This window comes from Pan troglodytes, chromosome 20 (assembly GCF_028858775.2).
Source record: "Pan troglodytes isolate AG18354 chromosome 20, NHGRI_mPanTro3-v2.0_pri, whole genome shotgun sequence".
Classification (NCBI taxonomy): Eukaryota; Metazoa; Chordata; class Mammalia; order Primates; family Hominidae; genus Pan; species Pan troglodytes.
This window is the reverse complement of record NC_072418.2, coordinates 17,074,429-17,102,001: the sequence shown is the minus strand read 5'-3', so window position 1 is coordinate 17,102,001 and position 27,573 is coordinate 17,074,429. Positions and strand designations below refer to the sequence as shown.

The window sequence follows — 27,573 nt, the reverse complement described above, 5'->3', positions numbered from 1 at the left end:
ATCACCACCAGCAGGCAAGGCCATCTTCTGTATGCATGTGTTTAATTTTAAGTGTCAACACTGAAAATTTTTAACAGATAAAAACACATTACACAACGTCTACAACCTTCACAACAGTGAGAACCTCCTGCCCGGCCAGGCAGGGCAGGCCTCTGTACCGTGAGCCTCAGGCAGTGGCCCCAAGGGGCCTCGTCATGGGGCCTCTGACATCAGTCTTAGCTTAAGAGGGAAGCTGAGCCCCAGCGCCTAGTCTCTTCAGTTCTGCAGCAAAGACATGAGAGGAAAAGTCCAGGATGGGACAAGCGCCCTTAGTCTGTCCCGAGTATTGGCCACAGGTGCCAGGGCAACATGCTGCATTGCAGCCCTGGGCCAGCCTGTCCCCACCCTAGGTCACGAGGTGGAGCAGAGAGGCAGCCAGCAGCAGGACCAGTGGCTCCGACTCCACCCCACTGGGTGTCCTGGACTTTGGTGCCAGACTATAGCTGCCACTCCCTCCTGGTGGCACACGTGGGGATCAGGGAGGGAGGGTGGAGGGAGCAGAGCGGTGGACGAAGGGAGGATGGATGGTCTTCGTGTACAAAGCTGCTGTGGCCACAGGAGCTGCTGGGCCGTCCAGAACCATGCGCCTTCATATGCCGGACTCTGACGCCCTGAGGGCCTGGAGAGGAGAGCCCAGAGGCCTGAGCCCCGCTAGCCCTGGTGCCTTCCTGCCCACACCCGCCCCAGGCGCAGCCTCTTACCCGGGTCTGATTGTGGCCAGTGCCAGACGTGGTGGAGGTGAATTCTGAGTACTTGCTCCCCCCAGCAACTAGGCAGGCCCACTTCCGGTATTCTTCCCGAACCTGCCGGCCCAGACACCAAGTCAGGGCAGGAGCAGGCCCTGGGACCGTGCACGCTCCTCCCCATGCTCTGCCCTCAGCCCCACCTTCTTGGTGTTTTTGTGTTTTTCTTTTTTTGAGATGGGGTCCCCCTGTCACCCAGGCTGGAGTGTAGTGGCACCATCATAGCTTACTGCAACCTTGAACTCCTGGGCCCAAGTGATCCTCTTGCCCCAGCCTCCTGAGAAGCTGAGATGGGCATTCAGCACACCCGGCTTTTTTTTTTTTTTTTTTTGGAGACAAGTCTCACTGTCACCCAGGCTGGAGTGCAATGGTGCCATCTTGGCCCACTGCACTCCTGGTTCAAATGATTCTCCTGCCTCAGCCTCCCAAGTAGCTGGGACTACAGGCGTGTGCCACCATGCCTGGCTAATTTTTGTATTTTTAGTAGAGACAGGGTTTCACCATGTTGGCCAGGCTGGTCTTGAATTCCTGACCTCAGGTGATCTGCCCACCTCGGCCTCCCAAACTGTTGGGATTACAGGCACCTCACCCTGGCTATCTTTGAATTTTTTTGTAAAGACAGCATCTGGTTATGTTGCCCAGGCTGGTCTTGAACTTCTGGGCTCAAGCAACCCTCCCCCCTCAGCCTCCCAAATAGGTGGGAGGATGACAGGCGTGCGCCACTGTGCCCAGGCCCCCACCTTCTTGTTGAGCAGGCAGTGCAGCAGGTAGAGGAAGGCGCCCTGCAGGCAGTTGAGGATGGTAAACACATAGGTCAGCACCAAGCTCCGATCGTCGAAGATGAACAGGCCAAAGACCCAGGTGCAGCCCAACAGGAAGAGCTGCGCGATGGCCGTGATGGTCAGCGCCCTGCGAGGAGCGGGGTAGCAGCGTGGGCCCCCACCTCACCTCCAGCTTCACGCCCCTCACCCTGGCCCCGCCTCCAAGTCCTTCCAGCCTCTCCTCTCACCTCGCCTTCTTTAATTTCTTCATGTCTGGATTGATTTCAGAAAACTTCTGAGTGAGCTTCCAGACGGTAGTCACGAAAATGACAGCATTGCACTGGGCAGGGAGCAGATTGTGGGTTAGAGGGCGAGAGCGATGGTCCAGCCGGGCCTGGGCCTGTGGCGCTCGGGCTTCGGTGGAGGGAGAGTGGGTACTTACCAAAATGATGAAGGTCACAGGTCCCAGAAAGCTCCAGAGGAAGCCCTGCTCAAAGTCCAACCAGCAGCTAGGAGGGAAGGGAGGGGTCCCATCAGTGCCCCAGGAAGCCAGGAGCGGAACGGAGGGCGGCCGGACATTGTGCGTGGCACTGCCTGTGAGCCCCGGGCCCAGCACCCCGCCTTCCTCCTGCCCCATCTCGCTGCACTCACTATCTGGGGCGGCCGTAGCCCTTGCTGTAGATGGCAGCCGAGACGCCCACGATGAGCAGGGGCACGCCATAGCCGATCAGGCAGAGCCAGCGCGTACTCAGGCCCTGGCCTTGGAACACGCGCACCACAAGAAAGTAGAGCTCCAGGCCTTCGAGGCTCATCCAGCAGAAGGCGGCCAGGAAACAGTAGTGCAGCAGCCCGGCCACCAGGCGGCAGCGCAGCCCCACCTGCGGGGCGGGGACGGAGGGAAGGAGCGACGTCAGCGCGGGGCGGGGCATGCGGCGCCAGAGCCAGTCGCCTGCCAGGTCCCGAGAGTGGGCGGGACCACAGCCGGAGGGTGGGCGGGTCTGGAGCGGGGGCCAGGTTTCCCCCCCAGGGCCCACCCCCAACAACGCTCATAGAAGCGAGCGGGCACTCGGGGTGTGGCAGCTCCAAAGCCAGCGCCCTTTAAAGAGACAACCCGACCCCCCGGTGGGCGGGGCCAGATCCCGGACAGGGGCGGGGCCTCATACCTCCAGGGCCCGCCTACCCGACTGAGCCTCGGGAGTGGGCGGGGCTAACCCCTCCCAGGCCTCCCTGACCCCAGAGCTCAGGAGGGAGCGGGGCGGGACCTCACCTGGCCGCCTTCGTTCTCGATGCCGGCCAGGAAGATGGTGGAGCCCACGAAGAGGCAGATGCAGAGGTGCAGGTGTATGGTGGTGCGCGAGCCCTGGATGGGCCGCACCAGCAGGAAAGTGAGGATGCACAGCAGCAGGCAGAAGAGTGACAGCGCCAGTCCCACCCTGGTGATCAGGGTCAGCTTCCAGTCCTAGGAGTGGCACTGGGTGCTCAGGGTTCCTTCAGGGCATGAGGCCTTCCTGCCCTCTTTGTGGTCCCTTTGCCCCCCACACATTGACGGGCCCACCTCTCTGACCTCCTCCCTTGTCCCTCCTAGATCTGGCCACACTTACCAGCTGGAAGGGGAGTCTAGGGATTTCACATTTTTGTGCTTGCTGGGCCTTTGGCCTGGACCACAGGCGTCCCCCCTTCTCTGCCTGGTTAATTGCAGTTTTTGACAAGGCCCAGCTTAACGATGGATCCTACTGAAGTCACATACAGAAAGTGGTGCTCCAGGCTGGGTGTGGTGGCTCATGCCTCTAATCCTAGCACTTTGAGAGGCTGAGGGGGGCAGATCACCTGAGGTCAGGAGTTCGAGACCAGCCTGCCCAACATAGTGAAACCCCGCCTCTACTAAAAATACAAAAATTAGCGGTGCATGGTGGCATGCACCTGTAATCCCAGCTACTTGGGAGGCTGAGGCAGGAGAATCGCTTGAATCCGGAGGCGGGGGTTGCAGTGAGCCAAGATCACACTACTGCACTCCAGCCTAAGCGATAGAGCAAGACTCTGTCCAAAAAAAAAAAAAAAAAAAAAAGGCCGGGTGCGGTGGCTCACACCTGTAAGCCCAGCACTTTGGGAGGCCGATGTGGGTGGATCACCTGAGGTCAGGAGTTCGAGACTAGCCTGGGCAACATGGTGAAACCCTGTCTCTACTAAAAATACCAAAAATTACTCAGGCATGGTGGTGCACACCTGTAATCTCGGCTACTCGGGAGGCTAAGGCAGGAGAATCCCTTGAACCTCACTAGCTGAGATTGTGCCACCATACTCCAACCTGGGCGACAGAGACTCCGTCTCAAAACAAAACAAAAAAAAACGGGCAAGTGGTGCCCCCTTGGAATGCTCTCCATGGGGAGCTTTTAGTTGACATCTCACAACTGGTACGGGATGGACAGGCAGAGGAGCAGAGCTAGTGGCTGCCCCCCATGTATAGTTGCTGGGTTGTAGAGAAGAGGCCAAAGGAAGAGGCTGCGAGGGGTGTGACGTGGGGACACCTGGGCTGTGCAACCATGCAGATATATCTGAGCAACCAGTAGGGCTCCATGGAGAACTACCTGCCTGTCTGGTTGCAGCTGGACCTCATTACCTGTGGGCACTTGAGGATGCCTCCAGCTACTTACCTCCACGTCATAATGAGCCATAAGGATCGCAAAGCTGCTCAGGTGGCTGCATTGGCAGGTGGTGCTGCCGTTCTTGCTGCCCAGCACCTGGCAGCCCTCGGTGGCCCAGTGCCCTCCCCTGTCGCTGTCACTCTTCCAGAAGGCACAGAGCAGCTCCTGCCGTGGCCCAGGCATCACGTCCTGTGGGCAGATGGGGGTGGTCAGAAAGGTTGGCCTGGAGCTCACTCTTAGGTCCTGGGCTTGCGCTGAGTCTAAGAGGGCTGCTTTTTACTAGCTGAGTATTGACCGAGCGCCTACTGAATGTAACAGGTTTGGAGACACAGCAGTGAACAGGGCACACACAAGTACCTACCCTTGTGAGGCTGACATAAGAGTGGGAGAGGTGGCCAGGCATAGTGGCTCATGCCTGTAATCCCAGCACTTTGGGAGGCCGAGGCAGGCGGATCACCTGAAGTCAGGAGTTTGAGACCAGCCTGGCCAACATGGCGAAACCCCGTCTCCACTAAAAAATACAAAAATTAGCTGGGCCTGGTGGCAAGCACCTGTAATCCCAGCTACTTAGGAGTCCTGGGCAGGAGAATCGCTTGAACCTGGGAGGTGGAGGTTGCACTGAGCCGAGAATGAGCCACTGCACTCCGGCCTGGATGACAAGAGTGAAACTCCATCTCAAAAAAAAAAAAAAAAAAAAAGTGGGAGAGGCAGATTATGTCATAAACCTAACGAATAAGTAATGTAGATAGTGCATTAGAAGGTGGCCAGGGATGATGATGGCTCTTGCCTGTAAGTAATTCCAGGACTTTGGGAGGCCAAGGTGGGAGGATCGCTTCAAGGCCAGGAGTTTGAGACCAGCTGTGGCAACATAGCAAGACCTCCATCTCCATTAATTTTTTTGTTTTTAATTAACTGGGCATAGTAGTGCACGCTTATAGTCCCAGCTACTCAGGAGGCTGAGGTGGGAGGATCACTGGAGCCCAGGAATTCTAGACCATCCTGGGAAAAATAGTGAGGTCCCTGTCTCTATCAAAAATAAAAAAATTAGCTGGGAGTGGTGGTGCATGCCTGTAGCCTCAGCTACTCAAAACTCTGAGGCTGGAGGAATGGTTGAGTTCAGGAGTTCGAGGTTGCAGTGAGCTATAATTGCGCCACTGCACTCCAGCCTGGGCCACAGAGTGAGACCCTCCTGTCTAAAAATATAAATAAATAAGAAAAGAAAGTCTGGGCGTGGTGGCTCATGCCTGTAATCGCAGTACTTTGAGAGGCCAAGGTGGGCAGATCACCTGAGGTCGGGAGTTTGAGACCAACCTGACCAACATGGAGAAACCCCGTCTCTACTAAAAATACAAAATCAGCCAGGTGTGGTGGCGCATGCCTGTAATCCCATCTACTTGGGAGGCTGAGGCAGGAGAATCGCTTGAACCTGGGAGGCAGAGATTGCAGTGAGCCGAGAACGTGCCACTGCACTCCAGCCTGGACGACAGAGTGAGACTCTGTCTTAAACAAATTAATTAATTAAATTAAATAAATAAAGTAAGGAAATAAATAAGTAATGAGGTTGGGGAAGGCCCAAATCAGAAGGCCAGAAACATAAAAGACCGAGTCACGTCGGGAAAGAGCATCCCAGAGAGAGGCCCAGCATGTGCGAAGGCCCTGGGTTATCTTTGAGGAAGTAAGCAGAGTGAGCAGAGACCTTGGCAGGAGGGTCTCTTCCCGCCTCCCCATTGGAGGACTCAAGGTGGGAGAAGGCGAAAAGGATGGGGGAGTTGAGTTCCTTGGTGTTGTTGTGGCTCAGAAAGATGGAGTTGACGGCAGAGAGGCGTCTGAGTTGGACACCGCGGATGCTGCTTTCATATATCTCCTCCAGTTCGGCTTGCTTCTTGGAATGCAGGTTCAAGGAGGCATTGGCCAGCAATGTCGTCATGTTCCGGATGGAGAGGATGCCCGCCACGGCGGGGCCTGGGGAACAGACACGCTCGCTGCCTACTCCCGTTGTCCTCCTCCCATGCTCTATCCCCCCTCCCAAGATGACCCAGCTCAGGCTCAGCCAGTCCACCACGATGACGCCAGGAGCCCCTCCCGATGAGTCAGTTTCTAGTTGTTCCTTGTTTTTTTTTTTTTTTTGAGACGGAGTTTCGCTCTTTCGCCCAGGCTGGAGTGCAGTGGCGTGATCTCAGCTCACTGCAACCTCCACTCCCCAGGTTCAAGCGATTCTTCTGTCTCAGCCTCCCAAGTAGCTGGGATTATAGGCACCTGCCACCACTCCCAGCTAATTTTTGTATTTTTAGTAGAGACGGGGTTTCACCATCTTGGCCAGGCTAGTTTTGAACTCCTGACCTCGGGTGATCCATCTACCTCAGCCTGCCAAAGTGCTAGGGTGCTAGGACTACAGGCATGAGCCACTGCGCCTGGACTTTTTTTTTTTTTTTTTAAGACAGGGTCTCACTATGTCGTCCAGGCTGGAGTGCTTTGGCGTGATCATAGCTCACAGCAGCCTTGACCTCCCGGGCTCAATTGATCCTCTCGCTTCAGCCTCCCGAGTAACTGGGACTACAGGCACGTGCCACCACACCTGGCTAATTTTTGTATTTTTTGTAGAGACCGGGTTTCACCATGTTGCCCAGGCTGGTCTTGAACTTCTGAGCTCAAGCGATCTACCCACCTGGGCCTCCCAAAATGCTGGGATTGCAGGCGTGAGCCACCGCACCCAGTCTGTTGTTCCATATTCTGAACCTCACCCTGGCCCCATCCCAGCACCTCCATCTCTCTCCCACGGGCTCCCCCTCCAGACCGCCACTGCTACCTGGATCCTCGGCTCCAGCTGCCACAGCCCAATTCAGCTTCATGCGTGCGTTGCTCTGACCCATAGTGACGTTCTTGTCCCCCCGCTCCTGGATCATCAGGGTCAGCTCTGAGGGGAGAGGGGCAGTTGTGATTAGGGACCCCAGGTACCAGGTGGGGCCCAGGGTTGGGGCAGGGCAGGCCAGGCCAAGGCCTCACCTGTGTTCGAAGGGGAAACGTAGGTGAAGGGGCCTTTAGGCAGGCTCTTGGCCAGGATCCTCATGATATCTTCAAGGTTTGAGAGCAGCTGGGTGGCTATGAGGTGCCGGACAGGTGGCGCCAGGGCCTCTACGTCTCCAGGAGCTTCCATCAGTTCGTCCACCAATTTGATGACATTCTAGGGGGTGGCGGGTGACAGAATCGCTGGAGCATCAGACCACAGGGGTTGCCTGAAGGACCTGGATGTCACCCCCTACCAGGGGACACACTGGAGACCCACAGGCACAAGGGAATCACTGAGATGATGCAGTAACCAGAAAACAAGCGACGGATTGAGTATTTGCCTGCGTGCACATATGAATCACAGCGCTTAACACTGGTCGGGCACGGGCTGCCTGCCAGGCTCTGTTTTGATTTCCTGTTCTTTTTTCTTTCTTTTTTTGAGACAGGGTCTCAGTCTGTTGCCCAGGCTTGAGTGCAGTGGCATAATCAGCTCACTGCAACCTCCACCTCCCAGACTCAAGCGATCCTCCCACCTCAGCTTTCTGAGTAGCTGGGACTACAGAAGGGTGCCACCACACCCGGCTAAATTTGTAATTTTTTTTTGTTTTGTTTTGAGATGGAGTTTCACTCTTGTCACCCAGGCTGGCGTGCAATGGCACGATCTCGGATCAAAACAAAAAAAGCAAAAAATCATTCCATGTTAAAGTGGTTAATACGTTGGATCTATTAGGTTAAATGCAATCTTAACTTTATTTATTTATTTATCTGAGACTAAGTCTCACTCTGCCTCCCAGGCTGGAGTGCAGTGGCGCGATCTTGGCTCACTGCAACCTCTGACTTCTGGGTTCAAGTGATTCTCCTGCCTCAGCCTCCCTAGTAGCTGGGACTACAGGTGCCCGCCACCATGCCTGGTTAATTTTTTTTGTTATTTTAGAAACGGGTTTTCACCATGTTGGCCAGGCTGGTCTTGAACTCCTGACCTCAGGCGATCTGCCTGCCTCAGCCTCCCAAAGTGTTGGGATTACAGACTTGAGCCACCATGCCCGGCCTGCAATCTTAACTTTAATTTAACTTTATTTTTACTTTATAAAGTGTAGTTATTAGACAACAGGCACGGTGGTGCACGCCTGTACTTCCAGTGCGTTTGGAGGGTGAGGTGGGAGAATCACTTGAACCCAGGATTCAAGACCAGCTTGGGCAACATAGCAAGGCCCCCATCTCTACAAAAAATGAAAAAATGGCTGGGCGCGGTGGCTCACACCTGTAATCCCAGCACTTTGGGAGGCCAAGGTGGGTGGATCACGAGGTCAGGAGATCGAGACCATCCTGGCTAACATGGTGAAATCCCATCTCTACTAAAAAATGCAAAAAATTAGCTGGGCGTGGTGGTGGGCGCCTGTAGTCCCAGCTACTCGGGAGGCTGAGGCAGGAGAATGGCATGAACCCGGGAGGCGGAGCTTGCAGTGAGCCGAGATCGTGCCACTGCACTCCGGCCTGGGCAACAGAGCAAGACTCCGTCTCAAAAAAAAGAAAAAAAAAATGAAAAAATTAGGCACAGTGGCTCACACCTGTAGTCTCAGCTCTTAATACTTGGGAGGCTGAGGAGGGAGGATTGCTTGAGCCCAGGAGGTTGAGAATGGAGTGAGCTGTGATTGTGCCACTGCACTCCAGCCTGGGTGACAAAACAAGACCGTATCTCTAAAACTAACTAAATAATCTAGCTACTGGAAAAGTTAAAATGATGCTAAGTGGCTCACATCATTTTTCTACTGTGCTAAAAACATATGGGAAAACTGTTTTATTTTTTAAGACAAAATCTTACTCTTGTTGCCCTGGCTGGAGTACAGTGGTGCAATCTTGGCTCACTGCAACCTCTGCCTCCGGGTTCAAGCGAATCTCCTGCCTCAGCCTCCTGAGTAGCTGAGATTACAGGCGTGCACCACCACGCCAGCTAATTTTTGTATTTTTAGTAGAGATGGGGTTTCGCCATGTTGGCCAGGCTGGTCTCAAACTCTTGATCTCTGGTGATCCACGTGCCTCAGCCTCCCAAAGTGCTGGGATTACAGGCGTGAGCCACCGTGCTTGGCCGGGAAAGCTTTTACATAAGGCTTATCATGTGTCAGGCACTGTTCTGAGTCTTACTTCTATTAGTTGATTTACCCTTCACACTGACTATATGAAGGAGGCATTATTTTCATGCCTGTGTTGCCCATGAGGAAACTGGCCAGACACAGTGGCTCACGCCTGTGATCCCAGCATGTTGGGAGGCCGAGGCAGGAGGATCACTTAAGCCCAGGAGTTCGAGACCAGCCTGGGCAACATAGCAAGACCCCCATCTATAAATATATTAAATAAATAAATAAGCCAGGCATGGTGGTACATGCCTTTGGTCCCAGCTACTTGGGAGGCTGAGGTGGGAGGGTCACTTGAGCCTGGGAGATTGAGGCTGCAGTGAGCCATGATCATGTCACAGCCCTCCAGAATGGGCAACAGAGCCAGACCTTGTTTCCAAATAAAAAAAAAACGCAAACAAACAAAAAAACACCACAACCCCCAAAACAGATGAGAAAACCGAGGCCCAGAGAGGGCAAGTCACTTGCCTGAGATCACACAGCAAGAAGTGGCAATGGGGGGATTTGAACTTCTGTGGCCCAACTCCAGGTTTTTTTTTGTTTTTTTGTTTTTTTTGAGACAGAGTCTGGCTCTGTCGCCCAGGCTGCAGTGCAGCTGCACGACCTCGGCTCACTGCAAGCTCCACCTCCAGGTTCACGTCATTCTCCTGCCTCAGCCTGCTGAGTAGCTGGGACTACAGGCGCCTGCCACCACACCCAGCTAATTTTTTTTTGTATTGTTAGTAGAGACGGGGTTTCAGCATGTTAGCCAGGATGGTCTCGATCGCCTGACCGCATGATCTGCCCACCTCGGCCTTCCAAAGTGCTGGGATTACAGGCGTGAGCCACCGTGCCCGGCCTCAACTCCAGGTTCTTAAGTGCTGCACTCTGTTGCCATTATACCTGGTGTGTGTATGTGCATGCGTGTGTCTTCATGTGTCCAGGTGTGTATGTTTGTGCACATACTGTATGTGGTGTGTGTATGTTATGCGCATGTGTGTCTCTGACTAGAGGCCCCTGCTTGGGTTGGGCACTCTCTCTGGCCACACGGAAGCCTCCGCTAGCTGATTCTACACTGTCCTGGGGTCCCCCAGCGTCCTGCCCTTACCTGGATGGTGACCTCGGCTGAGCTTGTCTTGGAGTCTCTGCCCAGGTCCTGGACTTTGTCGAAGAATCGGGAAAGTGTCTGCAGAGAGAGGAGATGTGGGGGTCGGAGAGCCTGGACGGTGGGTGGGAAGTTTAGAACAAGGAGACGGATGCAGTGCTGTGTGGATGGAGTTCCCGCTGCCTCGTCCCTGTGGGGGCCACTCACCTGGCTGTGGACTCCAGGGGGCGGGGTCCAGGTGGAGAAAGTCATATCTGTAGGGAACAAGACAAGCGGCTCATTAGGCGGGAGCGTGTCAGTGTGGGTGTTGGGAGTTGGGGAGCTTCTAGGGCCAGGTCATACCTTCACAGACAGTGTCCTTTTGGTTATTCGGGATTCCGTGTCTGGGCTTCCAGCCTGGGCGGCAGCGGCAGCTGTATGAACCCACGGTGTTGAAGCAGACAGTGGAGCTGTCACACTGATGCTGCCCGGAGCTGCACTCGTCCACATCTGAGGACAGGAAGAAGGGGGTCAGGCCCTGTCCCAGCCTGGAGAGGGTCCTGTCTCCTGTCTGTGCCCCTAGCTCGTTCCTCCCGGCATTAGTGCCCCCCTTGGAGAGGTGGACACTGGGTTATGTAAGCGTGGAGAGGCCTGGGCACAGCAGGTGGGCCCCGTGCAGATGAGCAGGTTATGAATATGGTGAAACGCCTTCCTCCCAGTGAGTCATCAGCTGTTGCCTGGGGTCCCCCTGAGCCTCCCCCCTCAGTACCCCAGCTCCTTCCGGAGGACCCCTGCTCTTTTCTCATCTAGCCTCAGAAGAATGAACAAACGCCTGGCACAGCCGGGCGCCTCCAGCGCTCATTCTGCTTGGTTTGTGTGGGCGCCGTTGAACATGTGATCAGATGTTTGTGGGTCTCTGGGAACGTGGGATCTGAGCTCTCGACCTTCACAGACGGTATTGTTTGGGCCATTGGGGGACCCCGGAATCGGTTGCCAGCCCGGGCGGCAGCAGCACCGATAGCTGCCCACGTTGTTGAGGCAGTGGGTGGAGCTGTGGCACGGGTTTTGTCCGGAGGTGCATTCATTCACATCTGAGGACAAAGCCAGAGGGTCAAACCCTGTCCCTGACCAGCCCTGGCCTGCCCTCCACTCACTGCACCCACTCCCCTATCTTTTCATTGCCTCAGACTGAAGACCATTATTGCACATGCCGCCACTTGGTGACCTTCAACTTCACCTTCAAAGCATCTTATGATGGTCTTCCTACCAGATGGGCACAGCAGGGACCATGGTCCCCAGTTTATAGGAGGTGAAACCAAAAGGGAAACTGAGTCATGGGAGCTAGATTTCCATGACTAAAAACTAAAAACTCTCATCTGCTCCCTCCCTGGTCATAGTGGAGATTCCCCTTCTTAGAACTGGAAGTGACACCTTCTTCCACTCGCACGTGACAGATGAGGAAGGGGTGAGGTCTGGGGGCCCACAAGGGCACTCCAGCCCTGAAGGCCCTGCCGCCTCCCTGCCGTGTGGCGGGACCTTCCTGGGAGGTGAATCCTTAGGCAGGGGCTTAGCAGGTCCTTGACCTTGTGGGAACCTGCGGATCTTCTCCCTCCTCCTCGGCTGCTTTGGAGGACCTGCCTCAGCTCCATCCCCAGCTCCCGTCCAGCCTCACGGCATCTTCCTGGGGCCTCTACCTGTGCAGACCTTCGGATCCTCAGGTATGAACTTGAAGCCAGGCAGGCACTGGCAGGTATAGCTGCCAAGGGTGTTGACGCAGGTGCCGTAGCTTTTACAGAGCCTTGGGTTCTGCTGACATTCGTCTACATCTGCAAGAGGAAGGAGAGGGTGAAGGATGCCCGTAGCTGTGAGCAGCTTTCAGGGCTGAGGGTCCGCCATGTTTCCTGGCACAGAAGCATCTGGAAGGCACCACTGTCTCCTCCCTTTTCCAATCCACACAGAGGCATCCTATGGTGAGGGTGGTGGCTCAGGCCTTCTGTTGTCCAGATGTGGCTGGAAGCAGCCAAGTCCTCCCCTTCTCCTCTGCCTTCCTGGGCAGCTCCAAGCTGGGATGTCCCAGCCATCTGTGTCCCAGCCTAAGGATTCCGGGCAAAGGCCAGGGTGGGGCCTTCCTGAGAACCAAATGCAGGGGACACGCCGTGCGCCTGGGCAGGACACGTCTTGGTTCCCAACGGTGGCCCTGGGCCTGACTCCCACAGAACGGCCGCTCGCTGGCCAAATTCTCAGCATCCTGGTGGCCCTAGCAGGATGCTGCTCTCCCATCCACACTAGCTCTGAGAGCCCAGCTTCATGGGCATGGACCAAGACCCCTCCCTAAGCCAGTGCCCCCGCGATGCAGAGCAATAGCAGGGGTGGGGAGAGTGAGGGATGATGTGGGACAGGCTAGGGCTGCCCGGACAGTGGGCACCAGGCTGGGGTGAACAGTGGGGGCTGATGTCCAGCCAGGCAGCCCCGAGTCTACAAAGATGCTTTTTTCTGATCCCCAGGAAAGGATCTATGGATATGGAAATAGCAGGATTTGGTGAGAATCCATATCTGAGCAGAACTGGCCGTGAGCGGGGGCCTGTGGCTAGAGAGGGCACAGGTGCCGATGGGTGAGGGGTGGCAGATGTATCTGTCCTCTCATCCCTTGTCATTCCACCAGGGACAGAGACCTGTGGGCCCTGCTGAATGGGGTTCAAGCTTCCGTCTCTGTCCTTGAGTGGTCCAGACCAGGACTGACTACAGGAGAGGATCGGGCCTGGGACAATGGTCCCCAGTGACGCTGTCTCTTGCCGGCTAGTCCAGGCTGGAGCCGCTTCCTTCATCCAACCCTCTGAGTGCGTTTTTGTTTTGTTTTTTTTTGGAGACAGCATCTCTCTCTGTTGCCCAGGCTGGAGTGCAATGATGTGATCTCAGCTCACTGCGACCTCTGCCTCCCGGGTTCAAGCGACTCCCCTGCCTCAGCCTCCTGAGTAGCTGGGATTACAGGTGCGTGCCACTGCGCCCGGCTAATTTTTGTATTTTTAGTACAGACAGGGTTGCACCATGTTGGTCAGGCTGCTCTCGAATTCCCGACCTCAAGTGATCCTTCCACCTTGGCCTCCCAAAGTGCTGGGATTCCAGGCATGAGTCACGGCACCCAGCCCTCTGAATCCATTTGTGGGGTCCACGTCACGCTGCCCACACCTGGCCACAGCATCCTCCCAAGCTTTGGTCATTGGAGGTGCGTTCAGGCCCAGGAATTACCAGGGTGGGTTAGGGTGGAGCCTTGGATGGGGAAATGGATGAGGGCTAAACGGCCAGAAAGGTGGTTGGGAGGCATCTTCTCCAAGCAAGGCTGCTGGCTGGAGACAGTTGTCCTGTCCTTGAGATTCCCTCCTCCTGAGTTTCTGGACAGGGTTTTGGGGTTCATTATGGTAGGTGTGGGTGTCAGAGGGGTTCCAGGTATGGCTGAGCTCATGGGAGCCCCGGTGGCAGCAAGTCTCATCCTGGCAGTCCCCGGCGATGGCGGAGAGGATGGATACTGTACTGGAATGTGCCACCACACGCCATGTCATGAGCCCATGAAATATCCTGAGTGCCAGCCCCCTTTTGTTTTATGCAAATAAGATGCCAGATGGGCAGGGGGATGTTCCGAGCTTCCAAAGTGGCCCCCTGTGGAGGGTCCCGAGTCTCAGGGTTGGGACAAAGACGGGTGATCAGGGGTTTAGGATGGCCCTGAGATGCCTGGAGACAGGGGGGTGAGGAGTGGAGGGAGCCGCCCGAGGTCTCTGGCCTGGATGTCACAGGCCCCATGGGCTGTGACACTGGGTGCACGTGTCCTCAGGTGCAATAGCGAAGCCTGGAGTGCCGAGGGTTAAAGGGAGGGGCCCAGGCCCCTCTGAGCTTCTCACCTCTGGTCATAGGTCCTGCTCCAAACCAGCAGGCCGTTGGCTCCATCACCTGCCTTGATGTCCGTGGAGGTCCCTCTTATCACCTCAGCCTTGCTGTCCATGTCTCTGCCCAGCTGCCTGACTGAGTCCCCTTCTCTCAGCCCAGGCCTGTTTCTAACACAGCAACACACCTCCTCCGTAACCACAACCACCATCCCATGCAGGGGGTTCATAGCAGTGGGTGGGCGGCACCCCTAGCCAGAGCACCCTGGGAGGAAACCATGATCACCAAGTACAGCTGTGCAGGTTGCTCACTGCACAAAGGTATTGGGCCAATGAGATGAGCAGGGGCTGAAAACCAGCCCACTCTTTGTTTGTCAAATGTATCCACCGGGAGAGGGGGATCTTTTTCCAGTTCACATGAAGACTCTGTCTCCTTTGGCCAAGTCACATGCATGTGGGGTAACATGATGTCCACTTGCAAGGGGGCCCTGGGGACTAGCAGTGTGGCGGACAGAAGCCTCCTTCTGGGCTCCACGCAGGTGTACGTCCCAGGTACATGCATCTCTGCCTTGTCCCCCAACCCACCTCCCTCTTTATCCCTCTGTGCTCTGCCTGAATGCAGGGCAGGAGGGGTGGGGCTGGGATCTGGGCTGCGGGCCCTTTCTTCTCCCTGTAGTCTTGAGTCTCATCACCTCCCACCTCTGCACCACTCCTCTTCCTGATCTCGGTACCCTGCACTAACTCCCTCTCTTTGAATGAGTCCCAGCTTCCAGCTGCCCACTGCTGGCTCCCATCTGCCCCTGTGAATCCTGGAAGCCCCTCCCCTGCCCAACCAGCTTCCCTGGAAAATAGGCAAAGCCTGGAGTCCCAGTTTCTCCCGGCCTGAGCTGTGGCCTTAAGCAAGACCATAGCAAAGGCTGTGGCCTCTGCGCAGGGGTAGAGCCTTGCAGCTGCTCTCTGATCTCGCACCCTACGGATACCCATCCTGGGGGCGCATCAGATCAGAATTACAATAAAATCCCCATTAGCCATTGCTGATAGAGTGCATTCTACAAGCCAGGAGCTTTTAAGTGATTTTTTTTTTTTTTTTTAGATGGAGTCTCGCTCTGTTGCCCAGGCTGGAGTGTAGTGGCGCAATATTGGCTCACTGCAACCTCCGCCTCCCGGGTTCACGCCATTCTCCTGACTCAGCCTCCAGAGTAGCTGGGACTACAGGTGCCGGCCACCATGCCCGGCTAATTTCTTGTGTTTTTAGTAGAGACGGGGTTTCACTGTGTTAGCCAGGATGGTCTCGATCTCCTGACCTCGGGATCCACCCGCCTCGGCCTCCCAAAGTGCTGGGATTACAGGCATGAGCCACCGCACGTAGCCTTTTTTTTTTTTTTTTTTTGAAATGGAGTCTCGCTCTGTCACCTAGGCTGGAGTGCAGTGCTGTCATCTCGGATCACTGCAACCTCTGCCTTTCAGGTTCAAGCGATTCTCATGCTTTAGCCTCCTGAGTAGCTGGGATTACAGGCATGCACCACCACACCCAGCTAATTTTTGTATTTTTAGTAGAGACAGGGTTTCGCCATGTTGGCCAGGCTGGTCTTGAACTCCTGACCTCAGATGATCCACCTGCCTCGGCCTCCCAGAGTACTAGCATTACAAGTGTGAGCCACTGTGCCCAGCCTGTTAAATACTTTTGTAGGTAAATGCCATTACTCCTCTTTTAGCAAGGTGAAAGTAACTTTAACCTTTTAACAAGGTGAAAGTAATCTGTCCAAGGTCTATATTTAACAAAAGTCAAAGCTACTTTTGTTTTTATCTTTAAAAGATAAGGACTCAGCCTGGGCGTGGTGGCTCACACCTGTAATCCCAGCTACTTGGGAGGCTGAGGCATGAGAATCACTTGAACCCAGGAGGCGGAGGTTGCAGTGAGCCGAGATCACACTACTGCCCTCCAGCCTGGGTGACAGAGTGAGACTCTGTCTCAAAAACAAACAAACAAACAAAACAAATAAAAGATAAGGACTCTTTCTTCCCTTTGTCTATATTTTTGTTTTTGTAGAGATGGGGTCTTGAAATGTTACCCAGGCTGGTCTTGAACTCCCAGACTCAAGTGAAGTGATCCTCCCACCTTGGCCTCCCAAAGTGTTGGGATTACAGGCATGAGCCATGGCACCCAACCTATCTTTTTTTTTTTTTTTTTTTTTCAGACAGAGTCTCACTCTGTCACCCAGGCTGGAGTGCAGTGGCGCGATCTTGGCTCACTGCAACCTCCGCCTCCCGAGTTCAAGCGATTCTCCTGCCTCAGCCTCCGGAGTAGCTGGTAGCTGGGATTACAGGCGCGTGCCACCATGTCTGGCTAATTTTTGTATTTTTAGTAGAGACGGGGGTTTCATCATGTTGATCAGGCTGGTCTCAAACTCCTGACGTTGTGATCCGCCCACCTCGGCCTCCCAAAGTGTTGGGATTACAGGTGTGAGCCACTGCGCCCGGCCAGTTCTTTTTTCATTTAATGTTTTTAATTTTTTAAAATCCTGCCTCCAAGAAAGCTTTGGTTTGATTTTTTCTTTTTTAGAGACAGGATCTTGCTCTGTCACTCAGGCTGGAGTGCAGGGGCTTGATCATGGCTCACTGCAGCCTTGACCTCCCAGCCTGAAGCAATCCTCCCACCTCAGCCTCCTGAGTAGCTGGGACTACAGGCGCAGGCCTCTATGCCTGGCTAATTAATCTTTTTTTTTTGGTATTTTTTGTAGAGATGGGGTTTCACCCATTTGCTCATGCTGGTCTCGAACCCCTGGGCTCAAACAATCTACCTGCCTTCGCCTCCCCTTTTATAGGGGTGGGGTCTTGCTATGTTGCTATGGGCTGGTCTTGAACTCCTGGCCTCAAGAGATCCTCCCGCCTCAGCCTCCCAAAGCACTGGAATTACAAGCATGATAACGTTATCACATCTCACATGTGGACAGCGGTTTCTGAATAAGTATCCTGGCCAATGTCATACACTTGGTTATCAGGATTTGGCCCAGGCAGCTGGTCCCAGAGTCAGCCCTTAATCCTCACATCACTCTGCCTCTCTGGGGTGGTGGGGTAGGTACATGTGCACCTGTCCCATCTCAGACCCCAGGCACTGACCCTATAACCAAGGCCCTGCTCTCTGGATGCTGCCAGAATGACTCTGGTGACCCCAAACCTCATGGGTGGAAAGTCAGAGGACGTGGGGTGGTTCTTACCTTGACAGGTGTTCTCGCTCTCATTCTTGAATGTTTTTGCCCCAGAAACAGGCTCATATCCCGGGCTGCACACGCAGTCGTAGCTCCCCTCTGTGTTCCAGCAGTCCGAGAATTTTCCGCATGACACTTTCGATGGTGTTGCACACTCGTTGATGTCTGGAACACAACAGGACAGGGAGTCACCTCCCAAAGATGTGAGTTCTGTCAGGGCAGAGACCCCCATCCTGACTCCCCAACATGGGGCCTGCTGCTTAGTATCTTTTGGAAAAAATCTTAAGTTGCACTGCACAGGCTATGCTGCAGCTGGAGCAAGCCATTCCTGAAGACCACACTTGATCTTAGTTCTCTGGCTGGCATCTTAGATTTGGACACAGTGAACAGTGCTGAGGTGGGGGATGGACAGGAAGCTCCACATCCCCATCCCCATCCCCAGTCTCTTTGTAGAAATTTAAACCCCATGGCGGCCGGGTGCAGTGGCTCACGCCTGTAATCTCAGCACTTTGGGAGGCTGAGGTAGGTGGATCCCCTGAGGTCAGGAGTTCGAGACCAGCCTGGCCAAGATGGCAAAACCCCGTCTCTACTAAAAATACAAAAATTATCTGGGCATGGTGGTGCATGCCTGTAGTCACAGCTACTTAGGAGGCTGAGTCAGGAGGATCGCTTGAACCTAGGAGGTGGAGGTTGCAGTGAGCCGAGATCGGGTCACTGCACTCCAGCCTGGGTGACAGAGTGAGACTCTGTCTCAAAAAAAAAAAGGAAAAAAACCTCATAGCCAGAATGTACCCCCTCCCCAGTCTTAAGGGTAAACTGAGGCACAGACTCCAGATTCCTGAGCACCCAGCTTCTCTCTCTCCAGGAAGCCATGCCTATTCACTTCTTACTTCTCCCCCTTCATATTTTTCCTTTATTTCCTTCCTTCCTTCCTTCCTTCCTCCCTCCCTCCCTCTTCTTTCTCTCCCTCCCTCCCTCTCTCTCTTTTTCTTTTCTTCTCTTTTTTTTTGAGACAGAGTTTCACTCTTGTTGCCCAGGCTGGAGTGCAATGGCATGGTCTTGGCTCACTGCAACTTCCGCCTCCCGGGTTCAAGCGATTCTCCTGCCTCAGCCCCCGGAGTAGCTGGGATTACAAGCATGTGCTCATGGGCCACCACACCCGGCTAATTTTGTATTTTTAGTAGAGATGAGGTTTCTCCATGTTGGTCAGGCTGGTCTCGAACTCCCAACCTCAGGTGATCCGCCCACCTTGGCCTCCCAAACTGCTGGGATTACAGGCGTGAGCCACCATGCCGGGCCTACTTTTCTTTCTCTTTCTCTCCTTCTCTGTCTCTCTCTCTTTTTTTTTTGAGACAAAGTCTTGCTCTGGTCGCCCAGGCCAGAGTGCAGTGGCGCAATCTCGGCTCACTGCAACATTCACCTCCCAGGTTTAAGCAATTCTCCTGCCTCAGCCTCCCAAGTAGCTGGGATTACAGGTGACCACCACCACTCCCGGCTAATTTTTTGTGTTTTTAGTATAGAGAGGAGGTTTCACCATGTTGGCCAGGCTAGTCTCGAATTCCCAACCTCAAGTGATCTGCCCACCTCGGCCTCCCGAAGTGCTGGGATTACAGGCATGACCCACCATGCCGGGTCTATCTCTCTCCCTCCCTTCCTCCCTTCCTTCCTTCCTGCCTCCTTTCCTCTCCCTCTGCCTCCCCCTCCCCTTCCCTGTCTCCCTCCTCATCCCCCTCCCCTTCCCCTTCCCCTCCCCTTCCCCCCTCCCTCCCCATCCCCCTCCCCTTCCCCCTTCCCCTCCCCTTCCCCCTTCCCCTCCCCTTCCCCATCCCCCTCCCCTTCCCCTTCCCCTCCCCTTCCCCATCCCCCTCCCCTTCACCCTTCCCCTCCCCTTCACCCTTCCCCTCCCCCCTCCCTCCCCATCCCCCTCCCTTTCCCCCTTCCCCTCCCCTTCTCCCTCCCCCTCCCCCTCTCCCTCTTCCCCTTCCTCTCCCTCTCCCTGAGACAGGATCTCATTCTGTTGCCCAGGCTAGAGTGCAGTGGTGCAATCATAGCTCACTGCAGCCTCAAACTCTTGGGCTCAAATAATCCTCTCCCCTCAGTCTTCTGAGTACTCCTGGCCTCAAACGATCTGCCCGCCTCAGCCTCCCAAAGTGCTGGGATTACAGGCGTGAGCCACCACGCCTGCCCTCTTTTTCTTTTCTCTGGCCATGATGATAGTCTGGAAGGTAAGGCTGTGGCCCCTCACAACAACCTCTGTCCCCCACTGGCTGGGCAATGCCTCATAATCGCGGATGTCCCCTGCGCTGCCCTCAAGCCTCTGTACCGTCACAAGTCTCCGTGGGGGTGGTGATGATCTCAGAAAAAGAGCTGAACCCTGGACTGCAGCGACAGGCGGTGGCATTGACACACGAGGAGTTCTGAGGGCACCACCGGGCACAGCCTGCAAGAGCAGGGAGCACGGTCAGAAGGTGAGGGGCAAGGGGATCCACAAAAAGGGGGCACTGGGGGAGATGGGGCAGGGCGCTGAGTTTCCCGTGCACGAGGCCTCTCTTTCCCTGGGCTGAAGGGGGCTGGGCGGGGGTCCAGGGCCCTCCCCTGGCTCTGGCTGTGGACTGTGCTTTCTGCTTCCCAGCAGACTCACCCCTGGAGTCCTGGGTTTCAGCTCCCGGCAGAGTCAGCCAGACACAGAATGCTGCAACAGAGAAAGGAAAGGGGGTCAGAGGGGATCCCAGGGTGGGAAAGGAGGCGTAAGGGTGATGCATTTTGTGGGAGGAGGATGCTGACCCCTCTCAGGCTCAGATCCTGACGGTCGTTCAGAGTGAGCAGATGTCATGTCCCACTCAGATGCTCAAAGCCAAAGAGTCTGTCACCCTGTTCCCATAGGGGCGAGTTTTTTTGTTTTGTTTTGTTTTGTTTTGACACAGGCTCCTGCTTGGTCACCCAGGCTGGAGTACAGTGGTGCAATCATATCTCACTGCAGCCTCCAATTCCTAGGCTCAAGAGATCCTCCTGCCTCAGCCTCCCAAGTAGCTGGGACCACAGGTGTGCACTAAATTTTTTTTTCTTTTTGAGACAGTCTTGCTCTGTCGCCCAGGCTGAAGTGCAATGCTGTGATCTTGGCTCACTGCAATCTCTACCTCCTGGGTTCAAGTGATTCTCCTGCTTCAGCCTCCTGAGTAGCTGGGATTACAGGAGTCCGCCACCACACCCGGCTAATTTTTTGTATTTTTACTGGAGACAGGGTTTCACCATATTGGCCAGGCTGGTCTCGAACTCCTGACCTCAGGTGATCTGCCTGTCTCGGCCTCCCAAAGTGCTGGGATTACAGGCGTGAGCCACATTTCCTGACTCAAAATTTTTAAAATAAAATAATTTATCATGCCAGGCCAAAAAATTAAAAATAATTTTTTTTTTTTTGAGATGGAATCTCACTCTGTCACCCAGGCTGGAGTGCAGTGGCATGATCTCAGCTCACTGCAAGCTCCGCTTCCTGGGTTCATGCCATTCTCCTGCCTCAGCCTCCCGAGTAGCTGGGACTACAGGCGTCCACCACTATACCCGGCTAATTTTTTGTATTTTTAGTAGAGATGGAGTTTCACTGTGTTAGCCAGGATGGTCTCGATCTCCTGACCTCATGATCCACCCACCTCGGCCTCCCAAAGTGCTGGGGTTACAGGCATGAGCCACTGTGGCCGGCCTAAAAATAATTTAAAAAATTATTTTACAGACAGAGTCTTGCTCTGTTGCCCAGGCTGATCTTGAACTCCTGGCCTCAAGCAATCCTCCCGCCTCAGCCTCCCGAGCTCAGCTTGGGGGCAGAGTTTCAGGAACTGAGGAGTAGGGAAGGGCCATGAGCCTGGTGGGGGTCTCAGCTCCAGCTGCTGCTCTTCTGACCTGGGGTGTGTGGGGAGTGGCTTAGAAAACAGACAGGAGCCAGGCGTCCCCAGTTCAAATCCCAGACAGTGGGCCTCTCTGCCTCAGTTTCCCTCTGTAGAATAGGGATGATGATGGCACCCACTCCCCAGTGTAGTGCGTGTGGGAGTGAACCACATGACTGCTGTCCGGTGTGCCTGAGCATTTACTGCCATCTTCATTTCTTCTTCTTTTATTTATTTATTTATTTATTTATTTATTTATTTTTTTCTGAGACAGAGTCTCTCTCTGTCGCCCAGGCTGGAGTGCGATGGCACGATCCTGGCTCACTGCAACCTCCACCTCCCGGGTTCAAGCAATTCTTCTGCCTCAGTCTCCAGAGTATCTGGGATTACAGGCACCCGCCACCAAGCCCGGCTGATTTTTTTGTATTTTTGTAGAGACGGGGTTTCACCATGTTGGCCAGGCTGGTCTTGAACTCCCGGCCTCAAGTGATCCTTCCGCCTTGGCCTCCAAAAGTGCTGGGATTACGGGCGTGAGCCACCGTGCCCAGCCTGCCATCTTCATTTTTTTTTTTTTTTTTTTTTTTTTTGAGACGGAGTCTTGCTCTGTCGCCCAGGCTGGAGTGCAGTGGTGCAAACTTGGCTCACTGCAAGCTCCGCCTCCCGGGTTCACACCATTCTCCTGTCTCAGCCTCTCGAGTAGCTGGGACCACAGGCTCCCGCCCCCACGCCCAGCTTATTTTTTTGTATTTTTAGTAGAGACAAGGTTTCACCGTGTTAGCCAGGATGGTAGTCTTGATCTCCTGACCTCATGATCCGCCCGCCTCAGCCTCCCAAAGTGCTGGGATTACAGGCGTGAGCCACCGCGCCCAGCCTCTTTTTTTTTTTTTTTTTTGAAATGGAGTCTCACTCTGTTGCCCAGGATGAAGTGCAGTGGTGCGATCTCTGCTCACTGCAAGCTCCACCTGCCGGGTTCACGCCATTCTCCTGCCTCAGCCTCCAGAGTAGCTGGGACTACTGGCGCCCGCCACCACGCCCGGCTAACTTTTTATATTTTTAGTAGAGAAGGGGTTTCACCATGTTAGCCAGGAGGGTCTCGATCTCCTGACCTCGTGATCCACCTGCCTTGGCCTCCCAAAGTGCTGGCACAAGCCGCCATGCCCGGCCTGCCATCTTCATTTCTTTAGGTAAAAATGAAGGCGTGGTCAGGCACAGTGGCTCATGCCTGTAATCCCAGCACTTTGGGAGGCCGAGGCGGGTGGATCACTTGAGGTCGGGAGTTCGAGACCAGCCTGCCTAATATGGTGAAACCCCCCTCTCTACTGAAAATACAAAAAATTAGCTGGGCGTGGTGGCGGGTGCCTGTTATCCCAGCTACTTGGGAGACTGAGGCTTGAGAATCGCTTGAACTAAGGAGGCAGAGTTGCAGCAAGCCAAGATCACGCCACTGCACTCCAGCCTGAGTGACAGAGCAAGACTCCGTCTCAGAAAAAAAAAAAAATGACGGTGTTGGATCCCCCAGGCTCTGAGATGCCCTGGACCTCCACGCTTCCTCAGGGACACAGGTGCACACACACCACACCCACAACTGCCACTGGCCCTGGCGGTCTGTCCTGGAACCCAGTGGTGATATTTCACCCCCCGGGCCCCCCTCCCACAGGAAGACGCTGTAGCCGCCTGTTGGGGTGCACGTGGAGTGGCGGTTCCCAGCACTCAGGGGGTTCCCCCTCCCAAAGCATGTCCTGGGGGACCCTCCTCAGGTCACCAGGGGATTCAGAGATGGGGACCTAGGGATCTCCTTGCTGTTCACCAGAGAGATAGAGACAAAGAAGCAGGGGTGGAGAGAAAATAGAGATTAGAGAGAGAGAGAGAGAGACAGACAGAGAGAGAGAAAGAGTCAGAAAGAAAGAGAGACACAGAAAGAGAGACAGAGACACAAAGAGAGAGAGAGACAGAAGGTGGGGGGCTGTGCTCGGTGGTTCACGCCTGTAATCCCAGCACTTTGGGAGGCCGAGGCAGATGGATCACCTGAGGCCAGGAGTGTGAGACCAGCCTGGCCAACATAGTGAAACCCCATCTCTACTAAAAATACAAAAAATTAGCCGGGCATGGTGGCACACGCCTGTAATCCAGCTATTTGGGAGATGGAGGCAGGAGAATCGCTTGAACACAGAAGGCAGAGGTTGCAGTGAGCTGAGATCCCGCCACTGCATGCCAGCCTGGGCAACAGAGCGAGACTCTCAAAAAAAAAAAAAAAAAAAAAACGAGCAAGAGTCTCAAAAAAAAAAAAAAAAAAAGAAAGAAAAGAAAAGAACAAAGAGAGAGAGAGAGACAGAGAGATAGAGGGACAGGAACAGAGAGGGAGACAGAGAGGAGAAAGGAGACGAGCTGGAGAGAGAGAGGGAGACAGACAGGAGAAAGAAGACAGCTAGAGAAAGAGAAGACAGAGGAGACAGAGACACGGAGAGATAGAGACAGACAGAGAGACAGAAATTACATGGTGATAGAGAGAGGTGGAGAGAGAAACAAGGGGCCCATAGAGAGCAGAAGAGGAAACAGGAGGAGATGGGACAGAGAGAACAGAGAGACAGAGAGATAAACAGTGAGGAAGAAAGAAAACCATGAGAAAGGAGGGTGGATGGAAACAGAGGGGAATGGCAGGGGAAGGGAGGGCATTGGGATATGAGCGGCAGGTGGGGCCTGGGGCGGGCTGGGAGGGGACGTCCAGTCCCTGCCGATCTGGGAATACTGGGGACCCCAATAATCCAGGGAGACCTGAAGGGGGGTGTCGGGCAGAGGGATGGGGACCAGGACAACGGCTGGGCATGAGTCACTTCCTGGGCCTAAGGGAAGGAATGACTCACCACTCATTTGCCCCAATTCAACCCTGGAGGGGCTTCCAGGGGAATTTTGGGGTCTGTTATGAGCACAGCTTCAGAGGGTGGGTGTTTGGGGTGCAGATTGGAGGTCCCCGGACCACTCAGCCACTGTGTTCAAATTTAGTACCCCTTAGGTGGGTGGAAGGCAGAGATCCCCACTCCCACCTCCACACTCCTTCCAGCTGGGTTAAACCAAGGCCGAAACCCCCCAGCCCAAGCCCGTACTCCCCACTTCTGTCAGGATTCCCCTCTTCCTCCTCTCTGGCCACAAGGCTTGGCTAGTTCCTCCCTCGGCCAGAACCCAGTTCCTCTTTGCAGAACAGACCACAAAGTGACCTCCCCTGGCAGGACAGGATCTAGGCAGATTCATCTCTAACTCCCAAAGCCCCAGGTAACTCCTTTAAAGCTCAGAACCACTCTAGGAGGCAGGGGCTGTGTTGACGCCCATTCTACAGATAGAGAAACTGAGGCTTGGAGCCCAGAAAAGGATCAGGAGGAATCCAATAAACAGAAGAAGTTGGGGAAGGAGGAATTGAGGGATTGAGGTCCTCAGGGCCCTGGGCAGGGTTCTTTTGTGCCCCATCCCCTCTGCATGGGCTGAGCTGGGTTCTCTACTCCCACCGTGAGGCTACAGGGCCCAGCTGCCTCCATCTGGGGCCTTGGAAGTTGCCCAAACAGAAGCCGGGAGAGAAGCTGCTGTTCTGGTTTGAGTTCCATCTGGTTTGCATTCTCTGGGCTGAGCCCTAAGCAGTCAGTTTCCTGCATTGAGATCCTGGGGTGGGGGGTGGGGCAGTCACCCCTTCTTTAGGCTTCCTCCTAAGGACCCCGAGACAATTCCCCAGACCCACTAGTGTCTTACCAGAATTTAATAATCATCATAATTTATTATTTATTCATTTATTTTGAGACAGGGTCTCACTGTCACCAAGGCTGGAGTGCAGTGGCGTGATCTCAGCTCACTGCAACCTCCACCTCCCAGGTTCAAGCGACTCTCCTACCTCAGGCTCCCGAGTAGCTGGGATTACAGGTGCTTGCCACCACACCCAGGTAATTTTTGTATTTTTAGTAAAGACAGAGTTTCACCATGTTGGCCGGGCTGGTCTCGAACTCCTGACCTCTGGTGATCTGCTGGCCTGGGCCTACCAAAGTGCTGGGATTACAGGTGTGAGCCACTGCACCCGGCCTTATTATTAATTTATTTTTTGAGATAGGATCTTGCTTTGTCACCCAGGCTGGAGTGCAGTGGTGCAAACACAGCTCACTACAGCTTCAACCTCCTGGGCTCAAGGGATCCTCCCACCTCAGCCTCCTGAGCCACTAGGACTACAGGCACACACCACCAAGCCCGACTAATTAAAAAAAATTTTTTTTGGCTGGGCACGGTGGCTCACGCCTGTAATCCCAGCACTTTGGGAGGCGGAGGCGGGTGAATCACCTGAGGTCAGAAGTTTGAGACCAGCCTGGCCATCATGGTGAAACCCCGTCTCTACTAAAAATACAAAAACTAAAACTAAAACAAAAAACTAGCCGGGCATGGTGGCAGGCACCTATAATCCCAGCTACTCGGGGTGGATGGGGGCGAGGCAGGAGAATCGCTTGAACCCAGGAGGCGGAGGTTGCAGTGAGCCGAGATTGCGCCATTGCACTCCAGCCTGGGCGACGAGAGCGAGACTTTGTATCAAAAAAAAAAATTTTTTTTTTTGGTAGAGACAACGTCTCGATATGTTGTTGCCCAGGCTAGTCTCCAGTCCCTGGGCTCAAGAGATCCACCTGCCTCGGCCTCTCAAAGTGCTGGGATTGCAGGTGTGAGCCACTGTGCCCAGCCAACACTTTTAAAATGCTGTTTACCTAATTCTTACTGTGAACCAGGAATAGTTTGTGTCCTAACTCACTCATCCCTTAAAACAATCTAAGATGGAGACGGGTTGTGCTCCATTTTATAGATGAGAAAAGTGAGGCGCAGAGGCTCTCTGACTTAGCCCTGGTGACACAGACAGCCAGGGCGTGGAAGCCCTGGGAAGCCAGGTCTTGGCAACTGCCCCCAACAGGTGTGCCCCCAAGAAACCCAAGGTGGGCTCTTGTCTCTCACTCTCAAGCCAGGGCGGGGTGCTGAGCTGACACCTGCCACTTGGGGCTGGCCCAGGGAAGCTGTGTCCCTGTGGTCCAGGAAGTTCTGGTTTTTGCCCCAAATGTCATTTCTTCACTCTCTTTGTTGCCCCGTTGCTTAGGCAACGAGCTACCCTGATAACCGTTACAGTCACCTTGGGTGGGGCGGGAAAGGGAGTCCCAGGAAGTCACAACAAAAATCAAATTCAAACCCAGAACCAGGCAAAGTCCCTTCGATCCGCAGCTGAGCCCCAGCCAGGTCTGCGGGGAGCAAGAACTGGGGTCTCTGGGGGCTGCCCCTGCTGCTGAGACTGCGAGGGACAAATTGGGGGTACCTTGCAGTGGAGAAGTCCTGGCTTCTAGCTTCCCCACCCCCGCCCATGTCCTTCTATGCGTTATATTAAGCACAGCGGCTCTCAGGGTCCCAGCACTCACTTTTTGCCCCTTTCCTTCCCCCGTGCCTCAGTTTCCCCTCTTAGGGAGCAGATGCCAGACTGGCTCCAGTAGAAAGCTTGAGGATCCCTCCAGGCAGGGTAGCAGGCTCCAAGAGCACCCTGGAGTTCCTGCCGAGGTGTGGGGGTGCCCAAGCACCACCAGCCCCTCTCGCCGTGTGCCCGTGAGTGCCTGCTTGACAATGTGGCTTCCTCTATCGCAGGCCCCACAGACACCAGCGGCGCCTCCCGTTTCTCAGACGCAGCCAAGGGGTCCCGCTAGAGCTTCCTCGCCCCTCCCAGCGGGGCCCCAAAGTACTTACCGAGAAAGACGCGGCCTCCCATGGTTGGAGCTGCCGGCAGGAGCGGCAGGGGAAAGAGTGAGTGGGACAGGGCTGTCCCGTCTCCACAGGCTGGGCAGCTGTGCAGGCTGTCCCGAGGCCAGGACTTTATGAAGGAGGGGGGGGGCGGACAGCCGCTGGCCCAGGGCCCTCCCCGGAACTGGCGGTGCAGCTGGAAGCCAGCAGGAAAGTGCAATAAAAACACAGACCCAGGGGCGCTGCACACACACACACACACACACACACACACACACACACACGTGCACTCACTCAGCAAGAATGAAGTGCAACCTGCTTTCAAAAACCCTCTGCTAGAGTTTCCACCATGTGGCTCTGACGAACCCTTTGGCCTCTGTGTTGGGGCTGGCTGCTCTGGAGGGGAAGGTGTGGCAGCCGGGCGGGGCGGTCTTGCCTGGGGCCACTTGGCTCTTCCCTGGGCAGGCGCAAAGGGGTCTTGTCAGAAATAGCTCT

The 27,573-nt window shown here is 54.7% G+C and overlaps 1 protein-coding gene across 7 annotated transcripts; it reads right to left on the bottom strand.

Moving 5' to 3' along the window:
• Positions 1-25: 25 nt before the first annotated feature.
• ADGRE5 (adhesion G protein-coupled receptor E5) lies at positions 26-27,529 on the bottom strand. 7 transcript variants are annotated; one of them, XM_016935296.4, is made up of 20 exons: positions 27,085-27,493; positions 20,112-20,162; positions 19,794-19,910; positions 17,480-17,635; positions 12,081-12,212; positions 11,331-11,477; positions 10,750-10,896; positions 10,615-10,661; positions 10,411-10,488; positions 7,189-7,366; positions 6,989-7,099; positions 5,882-6,147; positions 4,195-4,374; positions 2,811-3,002; positions 2,195-2,421; positions 1,986-2,052; positions 1,792-1,883; positions 1,523-1,691; positions 741-842; positions 26-658 (listed from the first exon to the last, which is right to left on the bottom strand). In XM_016935296.4, the coding sequence occupies exons 1-20, from the start codon at positions 27,104-27,106 to the stop codon at positions 629-631; spliced, it is 2,511 nt and encodes an 836-aa protein (XP_016790785.1). In that variant the 5' UTR covers positions 27,107-27,493; the 3' UTR covers positions 26-628. The 7 variants fall into 7 exon arrangements, with proteins under 7 accessions (XP_016790785.1, XP_016790786.1, XP_016790788.1 ...); XM_016935297.4 differs by having other exon boundaries at positions 6,992-7,099; XM_016935299.4 differs by lacking the exon at positions 11,331-11,477.
• Positions 27,530-27,573: the final 44 nt, after the last annotated feature.